The sequence below is a fragment of the Ammodytes marinus genome (genome assembly GCF_949987685.1).
Source record: "Ammodytes marinus genome assembly, chromosome: 9".
NCBI classification, from domain to species: Eukaryota; Metazoa; Chordata; class Actinopteri; order Uranoscopiformes; family Ammodytidae; genus Ammodytes; species Ammodytes marinus.
This window is the reverse complement of record NC_137213.1, coordinates 26,955,411-26,969,595: the sequence shown is the minus strand read 5'-3', so window position 1 is coordinate 26,969,595 and position 14,185 is coordinate 26,955,411. Positions and strand designations below refer to the sequence as shown.

Below are 14,185 nucleotides of genomic sequence, written 5' to 3'. Positions count from 1 at the left end.
TTAGATTTACATTCAATAATGGATATGAGTTTGCAAAAATGCTGAGGAAAAAAAAAACCACCCACCTCATCTCTAGTTATCTTACGGCTCATTATACTACAGCGACTTCCTGTTTGTGTGGTTGATTTTTAGCTCTACAAATGTTTCCACACATGACTCAACTTTTTCCTTTCCAAAGACATCTCTTGAAGGTGCCCCGTGGAGTTTGTTCCTATAAACAGAGTTTGTGTTGAGTGTCTGTATCCCTAAGGCCTGAGAAATGTGTCGCCTGCACTTCCTTCCTTGTTAAACATTTATAAAAAGTTTCAAAGAAATTGTTTTGATTTTAAAAAATGACGAAACAAACAGGATTTTCCCTACAAGGAATAAGGTGCAAGCTTGCCTTTAACCGAACTTAACCTTTTTTAAATAGGGTTCCTCTTGTTTTAATGGCACAGCCTGATTTAAGGTAGCCACTTGTTTGAAAGTAACAACCGTATAGACAAACATAGTAACAAAGCTGGTGCCACAAAATCCTAGAATTCAATATTGCTCTCTCTCTCTCTCTCTCTCTCTCTCTCTCTCTCTCTCTCTCTCTCTCTCTCTCTCTCTCTCTCTCTCTCTCTCTCTCTCTCTCTCTCTCTCTCTCTCTCTCTGTATAGTTATGGAAATCTCATGGGGGATTTTTACATCAGGGCCGCGGTATAGGGAGGCTGTAATAAGGCATAGTGCACAGTGTGGAGATTGACAGGAGTAAACAACAGCGGTATAACCCTGACACAAACACACGCGCACACACACACACACTCTGCAGGAGAAGTGAGGCGGTGTAGAAGTACAGAAAATGAGTTGAGGAGCAAAAGGAGTGTAAGGTTGACGGGTTAGACAGGAAGGCGGGGGGGGGCTGGTTAACTTTCAAGATGAACGCCAGAGGAAATCAAAGAGCTCTTTGTAACAACTCCCAAGGTTGGATGTTAGCGATTTGTGAAGAAGATGCTAACAATTTGCATATTTCTGTCAAGGGAAAAAATAATTATAGTATATTAAATGTTTGTGTGTTTCTCCCTATAGGACGTGGATGCTTCGGAGATCAAAGTCCAAGTGTGTGTGTACGCTTTTGACCTCCTCTATCTCAACGGAGAGGTAAGAACTGGTGTGTGTGTGTGTGTGTGTGTGTGTGCGGGCGCTTTGTTTATTGTTTGCGATTGTGCCCGCATATGTGTACCATGCTGAGATTCCAACAACATCCTTGAATGTCAATGTCAGATGCTACTCGAACCCTAACTAGATCATGATTGTAACGCTCATTGTAATTCTAGAGGAGTGTTTCTCGAGTGTGGGTGTCTGTCAGACAGTGGGTATACGAGAGAAAGAGAGAGAGTGTCAGCCAGCGCATTTTTTGTGTGTGTGTGGTAATTTTGACTGTCTGAGTGTGGGATATAGTGTGTATGAATCCATCTAAAATAATACCCACTTTTAATGCTAATTCCCTAAATAGTCAGCCAAAGAAATATGCTAATTTTCCATCAGACAATGTTTATGCGAGTTTTCCCAAGTGGCTGAAAGCAAAATTATATAAAAAAGCACTAGCGACACTTTAAGTTGTGCCATTATTTCATTGCTGCTTCCTGTCTAATGTTGCGTTTATGTAAATGTTATGCACACATTAATCCCTGTGCACTGCAGTCCTTGTCTGCCCTGCCTCCAAGCCAAGGGAATGTCCTTGGTGTTATTTTTGGGAATATGGCAGATTTAACAAGGAGGGGTGGAGAACTCATTTTACAATAAACGGACAATGACGCGCCCTCCCCCCCCCCCCCCCCCATATCAAACATGTACATGAAAAAATTGCGATTGTGTGAACGTTTACACATTGTATTAACGTTCACACCTCAGTTTGTATGTTTGGCCAAAGTTGTCTGTGAGTAAACTCTGTGTGTGTGTGTGTGTGTGTGTGTTATGCCCCGGTCTAGGGGAACCCAGAGACACAACACAAATACTAAAATGCCCACTCCCCGATCCCCAAACCACCACGCACAGACTTTACGAAAGTAAAATATATATTACTTTTATTTCAACTGAACAGTAATGAAAGAAAACAACCAACGCTTCAGGGTGAGTTACTGCCAAAAAAAACCTAACCTAAAACAAAAAGCGAGCGAAACCCCTAACCTTAACATAGAATAAACAAATGAGACGAACTCTGGAAACAAAATGGCCACTCACCCCTACCGGACACAACTGAATATAATAATTAACACATAGTAAATAACAAAGGAAGTGGTTCGGGAATCCGCGAGCTGCTGCTGCCAATCATGCCCCCGGCTGAGTGACTCCGGCGGAGCCTTTGAACGCCCGGAGGCTGATAGAGAGCCAATCAGCTTCCGCCACTTCTGGAGCCAATCACTCGCACCTGCACCTACATAGAAAAGCTCATTCTCACTCCCACAAACCACTCATGCAACCCAAAAAGAAAACCAGCAAAGGAAAAACAGCAAAGAACATAAACAAACAAAACTAACAATATACGGCAAGGGCCGTGTGTGTGTGTGTGTGTGTGTGTGTGTGTGTGTGTGTGTGTGTGTGTGTGTGTGTGTGTGTGTGTGTGTGTGTGTGTGTGTGTGTGTGTGTGTGTGTGTGTGTGTGTGTGTGTGTGTGTGTGTGTGTGTGTGTGTGTGTGTGTGTGTGTGTGTGTGTGTGTGTGTGTGTGTGTGTGTGTGTGGGTAGCTAATAGAGATGGCACTTCATCCCTGTCAATACAAGGCTCCAAACTATGAAGTGGAAATGGTTGTAATGATGCACTGTTTTGCCATTTCTAATGATATGTTTTTGTGTGTGTGTATTTCTCTGTCCATCTGTCTGTCTGTGTGTGTGTGTGTGTGTGTGTGTGTGTAGTCCCTGGTTAAGCAGCCCCTGTCTCGGCGTCGTGCTTTGCTGAGAGAAAACTTCTCCGAGGTGGAGGGAGAGTTTGTGTTCGCCACGTACATCGACTCAGACAACACAGACACTATCGCAGAGTTCCTGGAGCAGTCGGTCCGAGGTGTGTGTGTGTGTGTTTGTCTGTATGTCTGTGTCTCTGCTCTGTGTGTGTGTGTGTCTGTCTGCATGTGTGTGTCTCTGCTAACTCTTCCCTACTTGTCTCTTTGTGTGTGTGTGCTTGTTTTCTCTCTTGCGTCTTGAACCTTTGTGTGTGGGTGTTGCCTTGTGAGTTTTGATTTAATTTGTTCCCCTGCCTGCTGCCTATCAAGTGTCAAGGGTGTGTGTAGTTGTTGTGTACTTGTTTGATTGTGTGTGTGTGTGTGTGTGTGGGTAACAGAGACGGAACCTGTGAGTCGGGTAATTGAGTTTTTCTTGGTGTGTGTGTGTGTGTGAGATATTTTCCATATGTGTGTGTGTGTGTGTGTATGCTACTGTTTCTGAGTCCTGAACCTTTTTGTGTGTTTATCTACTTCTGAGAAAGAGACACACACACACACACACACACACACACACACACACACACACACACACACACACACACACACACACACACACACACACAAGACCTCTCATGTATCTGAAAGATAATCTATTAATTTCCTCTCTGCACAAAACCAGTCCTGTTTTGGTGTATTAAAGTGTGCGTGTGTGTGTGTGTCCGCTGCGTGTGCAGACTCCTGCGAGGGCCTAATGGTGAAGACTCTGGAGAAGGATGCCACCTATGAAATTGCCAAGCGCTCTCACAACTGGCTCAAGGTGTGTATGGCAAAGTAGTACCACATGCACTATTTGCAAACCTGAGCATGTGCTTAACACAACACGCATATTAATTAATGGAAAACGTTTTCTTTACATTTTGACACAAAGACATAGAAGTGGGAACACACTCACACAACTCTGGCTGTGTTAAAATCTTCATTTACTTCTATGTAGATAAAAACATTGAACTCTTTCACATGTATTTGTTCATCTTGTGCAAAATACGAATATTTTAAATAAGAATATTTGAACTAAAAACATAGAAAGCGGCTTTATCAACAGAGGAGTTTGCTCAATGTAGAGTTAAACCGAAGCAAAAAGGGCCAATCTCTTTTTGTAACCTTTTTAAAACACCTTAGTGCCACAATCATCTGTTCAAACCTTTTTATTAACATGTCATGTGTCCTTCAGAAATGTAAAGGCAATTCAACCCCATTAACCTGTCATCAGGCTTCACTATAGACCTGACAGTTCTCATTGTTAGCAAATCACACTTAATTGTACACATTTAATGTATGCAAAGACGTGGGTTACTTTTTTAGAGTCATACAATGATCCATATTTGTTATTATTGAGGTCCTATTTTCATGCTTGAATATTAAATATACAGTATTCTCTCTCTTATGTTGTTCTTCTCTCCATCAGTTAAAGAAGGACTATCTGGACGGAGTGGGCGACACCATGGACCTGTGTGTGATTGGTGCTTACCTGGGAAAAGGCAAACGGGCGGGCAGCTACGGAGGCTTCCTTTTGGCCTGCTACGATGAAGACAATGAAGAGTTCCAGTCCATTTGCAAGGTGTGTGTGTGTGTACTGTGCATGTTTATACTACATATCTATTTTTGTATTATTTTATTATTCTACTTCCGTGCCCAGGAACTACAAGTGGAAAATAGCAATTTCTTAGAACCTGCTACAATCATCTATCCTTAAAGGTGTTCCGAGGAACTTTCAGTTTGTGTTCATTCTAGCACCCCCTTTGGACAAAAGCGGTAGTTTTTTTTTACCACGCCAGCTGTAGTTCCTGGGTGAGCGTACCCATAACAAAGGCATTAAGAAAAACTATGAAAATAGCATTTTTTGCGCAAATGGTCTCGTTTGCTGTAACATGTTATTTACGATCATCAGAGGAAAAATTTGACTGTTTCAGAAATCTTTAAAAGTTCCTCATAGCACCTTTAAACTAGGTAAATGTTCATTTTACTTTATTGTCCCTGTTCAAATAAAGTTAAATAACATGATTGAAACGATACTTCCAACTCAGTTTGTTTCAACCCTTATGAAATAATTGAGAAAAATTATTATTTGACAATGTAATGTCAATTTTATTTAAATAGCCCAATATCACTATATGGAATTTGCCAAGGGACACTTTAGAATCTGAAGGGAACACAAAATTATCTGTCCTTTATTTCTTAAATCTCCGAAATGTCTCAACTTCAGCAGCACTATAAGAAAAACAACCTTTTGAGAACAACATGTTTCGGCCTGTCGACTTCATCAGAGCAGAGTTTGTTATTCACTAAAGTGTTTTTAGAGTTTTGACATGTTGAGACTTTCTCTTGTTCTCCGTGTACCTTCTGTCATTCCCTGAGAACCACAGAACTGTTCAGACAGGAATGTCCCCTAGAATAAATTGATTTAAAGGTCCCCCCCCCCAAAGGCGGTAGTGTTTTTACTACGCCAGCTGTTGTTGTTTAGTTTAGTTTAGTTTATTTTATTTTTCCACATACAAATCGATTTAAAAAAAACATATACATATCAAATACATGTGTGGATGTGGCAGAAACCTGTACAGGCTTATATAAAGCCACACCCATAATACATTTACATATTAATATCAGCAGATCCTGGGTGAGCGTACGCATGACAAAGGCATTTAGAAAAAGTATATAAAAATAGCGTTCTTTGCACTGATGGCAACGTTTACTGTTACATGTCATTTACGATCATCAGAGGAAAAATGAGACTGCTTCAGAAATATTTAAAAGTTCCTCGTAGCACCTTTTAAATTCAGTGTATTTCATAGGAAGAATGTTACTTGAACTAAAGCTTTTTGGTCAAAGATATTTACTTCTATGTGGCTGCAATATTGTCATCAAACCAAAACTATTAGGTTCACGCTCACCAACACGCTGCTATATACTTTATTTTCCTCCTCATTTTAACAACAGCAGGCGAAAAATACACATTTACAATGTTTTCAATGACCCAGCGTCTAACAGAGAAACCGATTTTATATTTCTTGCCTAGACACAATTGCCAACAATTTGGGCAGCAGATAAGTAGAAAATCATGTTCAGAATATTACTCTATGCAGTTCATTGTTTCCTCCTGGTAGCCCATGTGTGTAGATATGTTACCTTTGGGAGACAGGAGGACTGATAAAAATGTCTTAATAGCGAGACCAATTTTCAGCTCTAAGATGCTGTATAGTAAAAAATCTATTGTTTTGTTTGTCAATCTTTCCATAAAAGAGATTTATAGTGCTGAGTGAATTCTGTTTGTCTGTTTATAGGAAGCTGCAGGTTGTTATTTTTTTATGTTTGTGTTGACTGAGCGTGTGTGTGTGCTTTTCAACTTTCGCCTTTCCCCTGAAGTGTGTGTGTGTGTGTGTGTGTGTGTGTGTGTGTGTGTGTGTGTGTGTGTGTGTGTGTGTGTGTGTGTGTGTGTGTGTGTGTGTGTGTGTGTGTGTGTGTGTGTGTGTGTGTGTGTGTGTGTGTGTGTGTGTGTGTGTGTGTGTGTGTGTGTGTGTGTGTGTGTGTGTGTGTGTGTGTGTGTGTGTGACTGAGTGCATCTTTGGATAAGTAGTAAGCAGGTATTGCATTATGCGTGACCATGTGTGTGTGACTGTGTTTGAAATGTTTGAACGGGCTAGATAATGTATGGGCTTCAACACAGAGCTTAAATTCTGTCCTTCAAAAATCTAAAAAAAAAATTGTTCCTGTAACTTTTATGTCTTTATCCATGGAAATAGGATTTAGTTGAGCACACACACACACACACACACACACACACACACACACACACACTATTCACTGCAACACTTGCTTCAATCTCACATACTTGGAAGTTAAAACACCCGTTTATCACTTCAACTTGTTTCAGACAGTTCTAGCAGTTTTTTATTTTTTTCACAATTTTTTCTATACATTGAAAGTCATTGGATAATGTTTTCACACTTGAGAACACTAGAGTCTATTGGTGAGGAAAGGATGGTTGACACAGCAGAAGACACCACTTGCTGTGTTAAAAAGTTACCAGTAATGTCAGATAAAGTGGGGCAGCTTTTTGACTATTTATTGATTTGTATATTAATCAACCTTCGCTTGGATAGCTGCTAGCTTCAGGCTCTCAGATATTGCAAGTTTTTAAAGTTTAACTCAGTCTAAAAGTATTTTTTTATTATTGTTTCACACCAGGTTTTATTAATTCTGTTATTTGCACCTTCACCTAAGATCTTCAACACATTAAGATATAAGTTCCAAATTTAACTTTTTTATGATTTCCTGGCTCACACCTCTGACTGATATTAGCTTATCTGTCGATAACTTAAGGCTGTTACATACTCCGCGAGAAGAAAGAACAAAGTTCTCGGTGACAGATCTGCGAGAAGAAAATTACGTAATTTTCTTCTCGCAGCTTGATCTCGACACATCGTCCGGGCCGAACTTTCTTCTCGCAGCTTGTCCCAGAACTATTGTGTGATTGGTCAATCTGAAGTCAATGAGGAAAATGGTAATAGCGCGTGACATGTGCCGCCGTGAGGAGTTCGGCACTTGAGTTCTCATGAAGTATGAAATGTCCAGACCAGAAAGTACCTCTCGCAGCTCTTGTCAGCGAGAAGTTTGTTGTTTGTTCTCGTGGAGTATGTAACATGCTTCAGAAGTTCAACTTTTTTGCTTTCCTAAAGTTGTGTTCCCTCCCCCATGCACAGCACCTTCAGTAATATTGAAGAAGTAACACACAGACACCTGCATTATTTAAAACAAGCCAATATCATTTTATTATGTAATAAAGTGGTAGTGGGAGTATATGTTTTGGTGGGTTAGCCTCATTGTATTTTCTCATATTGCCGAAACATGAAACCAACTCCGATATGGTTATTGCAGCCATTATGATTTGATTACATTGTTGGTGGAATATAACTAACAAGATTGCACACGTATTGTTTAAATTATACAATATTACTTAACTTAAATATTTTTATACTTACTTTATAATACTTTATTCAAACTGTTTGGGTGTATTATGTGACTACAGCATCACTTTCTTTCTTTCTCTCTTTCACTCTCCAATATCAGTCCTAAGTCAAAAAAAATCCCCTAGAAACCTTTTTTGTCCTTGACACGGTAAACTTAATTTCCAGCTCCCACTGTGACTGAAAGCAGTTTTTTTTAACCCACATTTCCTATTCCCCAAATGTAAACTTAAATGTATGTCCTTCTGAAATGTCCTTGAGAGAGACCAGGCAGCCTATCTGCTGCTGTGAAGTCCACTCACACACAGTTGACATGAGACAAACACTAATGAAACAGAGAACAGACTATTAGCGAACAGTCACAGCTTGTTATTTGGACTATCAGCATTACTCAACATCTTAAAACGTGCTTGTTCAGTTGGTTTAGGTTTCCCAAAGTCAATGAGAAACCAGGAGTCTTAAGAATTGCAGGGACTCACAAATGGTGCTTTCATTGAAAAATGTGGACATTATTGTTAATAACGTACTGTTATATTGAAGCTGAAACATTGGAGTAAATCCCAGTTACTAAAACGTAATAAATGTATTTGTACTCTTTACAATGCTATAATATATATTTTTATTAATCTTGGAAAATTCAATTCAAAGCAGTGGTGTGTGATGTTTTTAATTGTGATGGACTTAACTTTCACCACAGATGTAATGTAGAATAATTTTTTTTATATTAAATTTAATTAAAATGTGTTTTCATTTTTCTCACATTTACCCCATATCTAAAAACACTTAACATGTTATTTTTTTTTTTTTTTTTTTTTTTAAGATATTTTTTTGGCATTTGTTATGCTTTATTGATAGTGTAGAGACAGATTTGAAATGGGGCAGAGAGGGGAGTGACATGCAGAGAACGACAGTGGGCTGGAATCGAACCCGGGTCCGCTGCTGGCCGAGGCCCATGGGGGGGACGCCCTACCAACTGAGCTAAACACCTGCACCTGCATTATGTCATCCAACAAAAACACATAGAAAAGGCTCAGCTGTATTCAATGTGACGTAGGTGTTTCATATTGGGTTCATTCTCCCACACAAACAATGCACCACAGTTGTCTTTGGCAGAGCACTTGGCCTCACCAGATGGATAACACTGGTTTCATAAAGGAGCCACCGTCTGAATGAAACACCCCTAAACCTTTTGATAACACCTGCAGCCTTTGAAACATAGAGCTTCTAGTGGACACATTCAGAATGATGTATCTAGAAAACTGGAACATGCTTTATTTTGATGAAATACCAGCCCTTCTGTGTTCCCCTTTTCTGTGCATGTCAAGCTGTTAGTTGATTTCTGTGTCTCAGAGCAGGTTCAGGTCTGTTGAGAGTTTACATGACGCTACAGGCGAAGGAAGCATGCAGACGTGTGTGTGTGTGTGTGTGTGTGTGTGTGTGTGTGTGTGTGTGTGTGTGTGTGTGTGTGTGTGTGTGTGTGTGTGTGTGTGTGTGTGTGTGTGTGTGTGTGTGTGTGTGTGTGTGTGTGTGTGTGTGTGTGTTTTGCCACTCAGTGCCAAATGGCTGCTGTCTTGCCACTAGGGAATATGTCTATGTACTTGTGTGTGTGTTAGTGTGCATCTTTCTCATCTGCTTTCATCTCTTTCAGATTGGGACAGGCTTCAAGGATGAGGATCTGGAGCAGCATTACAAGTTCTTAAAGGTAAAGTGACACAGCGTGACTGGGGCTCTCACTAGCATAGTAATAACACCACATAATGTTTTACCATGTTAAAGTGAATATCTCCACACTATCCGCTACCTGTCCGTACTGTGTGTGTGCGCGCTGGAATAAAAAAATCAAGTGTTAATACACAGCTTGGATGCTCTGTAAATGTTAAGAAGGAGTTAGCAACATGCCCGTTTACAGAACCTAGGCTGTGTATTACCACTGTATTTTTTTTCCAACGTGGTCTCTTCATTCTTCCACCTTCATATTTGTATTTCGAAAAGTCCACATTCTACCAGTAAATCAAATATTTAAGAATTCACCATACACCACCGACAGACAATTCCTCCCAAAAAATATTGCACCAGCCAGTGCCACCCTATTAGCTGGTAAACCTAGCAGCCTGTTCCACACACTCACTATGCTGGCCTTCCATTTTACCTCTCATCATTTGGACTTTCGAAATCTAGCACCTACAGTTACTTACCGTACCGTACTTTTTTTTTTTTTTTTTTTACCGAATCAGCCATTTTAGTTTTTTTCAAAAGAGCCTTAATAAGTGAGTCTGAGGTCTTCAGGGCCCTTTTCATTCCACAAAAAAAAAAAATTTTCCTCCATTAAATTCTATATTCATTCCATCTTTTTCTAATATAAATTGGCATACTCAAACCCAAATGTGTGTGCGAATATACTGTATATCCCCCTAAATTGACACTCAAATACTGCAATCATGTTGTAAGCGAGGCCTCCAGGTATGTTTTGATGTGGCCAAGAAATGAGTCATAAAAATAAGTGCTCTCTGAAATATATATATATATTTTTTTTTTTCCTCAACCAATCTCGTCTACAAAGTGTTTACTATTATGAACATGCCGTATATCACCGAAAATAAATTACAGAAATATACCAATTTGGCTTTAGAACACGTGTATATGCTTTTTTAAATGTAGGAATTTTGTCTATTTCTCTACAATATTGGGCAGAAGCCGTCTAGTTCTGTTTCACCAATACAAAGGATGCATTTGGAGTAACTGTGTAGGCGTGCTGGGTAATGAATTGCTTTTTCAATTTAGTGTGTGTGTGTGTGAAGAGGTTTGTTTCGTTCCAGAGCAGCAGCTTTTTGGAAGGAAATTGACGAGCGCTGTCTGAAAATGATAGTTGTGTGTGAGAGTTACAATTCAATTTAGTCCGCTGTCGACTTTTTATCAGCTAAATGAAGCCCCGCTTTCCCAGCAAACGAGCTGAAAGGCTTTTTTTATAGAAATGCTCTCATCTGTTTATGAAAGTGACTAATTGTGAGCTCTTATTTACTGCACAGAAACCCGGTAAACACACTGTGCTGTATTGGGAGTCATTGAAGCGTAAAGTTGCAGTGTGTAGTTTTATGGGAGAAGGGATTTGTTTACCTTTTCAGAGCTTGCAGTTGGTTTAGGAAAATATATTTTCTCTACATGTAATTCTTAGTCTTGAAATAATTCTAACATTAATCAAAACAAAATTATTTTGAGGAACTTGGAACCAAATGTAAGACTTAAATATGTTCATAAACCAAACTGTGGGCCCTGCTGCTGGAAACGGTGAAACGACAAGTCACTTATGACTTCTAACAGTGTTCCAGAGTTATACAGGTTATGAGAAAATACCTTCGCAAAATGTTCAATTCTCTGACCCACCCAAAGTTACACACTGCACCTTTTAAAAGTAATAGTATACAGTTTAAAGGTGCAGTGTGTAATATGACATCATCAAGTAAGTTCTAGAAAGTTCTAGAATGCAACGCTTCCTGGGTAACCCCACCCCTTTCGAATAATAACAGAAGCTACAGTGGCCTTCAAGGACAAGAACAATTCTAAATTTTAAACAATGCACCTGATGACATTCCAACTATGACACTTCCAAAATGGCGGTGACAAGGCCTTGGTCCAAAGTATGGAAAAATATGGACATATATGAGACCCTTTCTAAGGAAAAAAATAATAATTATAAACAAAAAAATGCAGCTATTATGCACTAAATTAAACGTACTATGGATATTATAATTATTTTCTACAAAATCTGCTAGGAAATAAAACCCAAAATTCTACACACTGCAGGTTTAAGGACTTAGACGTTGTACAAACTGCTGCCTGGTTATGAGAAAAAAACCTTCGAAAAATCATAAATTCTCTGACCCACCCAAAAGTTACACACTGCACCTTTTAAGGACTTGGACGTTGTACAAAGTGCTGGCCAGTGCAGAATCACAGTGATTGAGAAGCTGGTTTTTCCCTCCCTCCTCCCAGACCAATGCAGTTTGTACTGTAGTGGTCTGTAATGAAGCCTTCCATCTCACAGTGATGGATGGTGGATTAAGGCGAGTGCTAGTGTGGTCGTGTAGCTTTGGGTTTTGCAGCGCTGCAAACTGCAACCCGCTGGGATTCCACACACGTAGACCATTGGCTCTCTTCACACTTATTCTTGGGTGGCGACTGACGAGAATCTGTGCTAAAAACATCAACATGTATTTATAATCTATTTTTAATATTTATATTATATTTTTAATATATAAGGGTAATTTTAAAGACTTGATCTGATGAGCAAATTTTTTTTTTTACCTTTATTTAGACAATTAAATCCCATTGAGACCTCTTTTACAAGGGAGACCTGTTCCCATTTACACGTTACCATTCACACACACATTCATACACCGATAGCAGGCTATCTATCGACATTCACACACATAAGACATTAACCCAAACTTTAACATAACATTTATATATTTTTCTGACATTTTATTGACCAAGTGAATCATCATTTCGGAATATAAGATCTCAGGTCCTGTGTCTACAATCCCCACCCATTCATTTCGATTGGCTATGATGAAGTTTAATTGATTAAGTTGCAATAGCTGCCATCTGGGGATGTGGCAGCTTTGCTGCAAGAATCACAATCACTCTTATTTGGGGTAAAACTTGGAGAGAAATTGCCCAAAATGTTGACAATGATCCATAATGGCACAGAAAAAATGTCTGCAATTAGAACTACAGAACCACAAGTTCAATTGATCAAAGTTAAACCAGGAGTCCAGTCTTATTATCTGTGACAAGTGTTCACAACAACAGCTTTCCAGAGACATTGTAACCTTTGGGGTTTTGTTTAGAAGCCTTTCTGCTTTCATTTTTTGCCCTTTTGTGCTGTGTCTGTTTACACATAACCCACATATTAACCTTTAATGAGTACAATGTTATAGCCGATAGAAAGAATGGGCAAAACTTAACTTAAAAAAAATAAATAAATAAATAAATAAATAAAATAAAAAATTGTCCATTCACTTTGGCACCGATGTTGTTGGTGTAAAGCGTGTAAGGGAGGGACCATAGGGGAGGGACCAAAGTGAACAAGTGGAGCGGTTGAGGTATTTGGATTCGAATCTCTATCCCAACTGCTATTTTTTCCCCAAATCATATACCCTAGCTTTAAAGTTGGAGTCAGTGCTTGTCAAAACCACTTTTTGTCAAAATCAGTGTAAAGCTCCTCACGATCCGCTACCTGTCTTTAATCTGTGTGCACTTAAAACAAAATCAGGTTTTAATACACAGTCTATGCTCTGTAAACAGGGACGTAAACAAAGTGGCCCTATTGTAGCTGGCAACATGCCCGTTTACAGAGCCTAAGCTGTGTATTAACAATGAACTTTCTATTCAGTGCACAAACAGGACAGACAGGTAGTAAACTGTGCTTCCCTTGGCATCAACACCTGTAATCAGTGAAAAGTATTCTCCTTAAATAAGTCTCTTATAGATGCTTTAATCAGGAATCAGTTCCTCCAACACATTATAATGTTCCAGAAGCTATCACCATCAAAACTAGGAGTGTATATTTGATGTGGATCAGCCTCGTCTAGCTGATGCCTGACCTGTCAGAATGGAGTATTGAGGTTTAACGCTAACTGGTGTCTATTGCCAGCAGTGTTTTATAAATCTCCACACACGCCTACCAGCTCACTCATTGTAATTCTCTCTGTAGAAAAGAGTGTCACTCGAATGCCTACAGTATAAATAATATGAGCCAGAAAAAAAAACTAGCACCAACCAACCAACCACCACTACCACTGGAGCCTTTTCTCTTTTTCCCCCAGAATAACTTAACTCTGACCCACTTCTGTGGACACTGCGGCAGCTCTCCAGTTTACATTACATACACTGTTTTCAGACACACACATTTTTACTGGAAGGCACTTTATATGCCAACACAAGATGGTTGTCATTTTGAAGAAAGCGTGACAAGACAGCGAGATTGTTTCTGTCAAAGTTTAAAAGGAACCATTGAATATTTTAAAAGTTTAAATAAGTTACAGAACAGGGTCATTTGTGTGTGTGTGTGTGTGTGTGTGTGTGTGTGCTTGAAATAAAATGAGTGTTAAACCACAGCTTAGGCTCTGTAAATTGGCATGTTACTATGTTTACATATCCTTTGTTTCTGTACCAGTTTACAGAGCCTAGGCTGTGTATTAGCATTAATTTTTTTTTTTTTCAGCGCACACAAAGTAAAGACAGGTAGCGAATCATGAAGACATTTTA

The 14,185-nt window shown here is 39.3% G+C and overlaps 1 protein-coding gene across 1 annotated transcript in view; it reads left to right on the top strand.

Moving 5' to 3' along the window:
• Nucleotides 1–14,185, top strand: part of lig1 (ligase I, DNA, ATP-dependent) — a 61,477-nt gene that overhangs the window by 39,676 nt on the left and 7,616 nt on the right. The window contains exons 21-25 of the mRNA XM_080034278.1: nt 1,051–1,122; nt 2,875–3,019; nt 3,632–3,714; nt 4,363–4,515; nt 9,567–9,620. Coding sequence (XP_079890404.1) covers nt 1,051–1,122; nt 2,875–3,019; nt 3,632–3,714; nt 4,363–4,515; nt 9,567–9,620 — 507 coding nt within the window. The remainder of the gene's footprint in view (nt 1–1,050; nt 1,123–2,874; nt 3,020–3,631; nt 3,715–4,362; nt 4,516–9,566; nt 9,621–14,185) is intronic.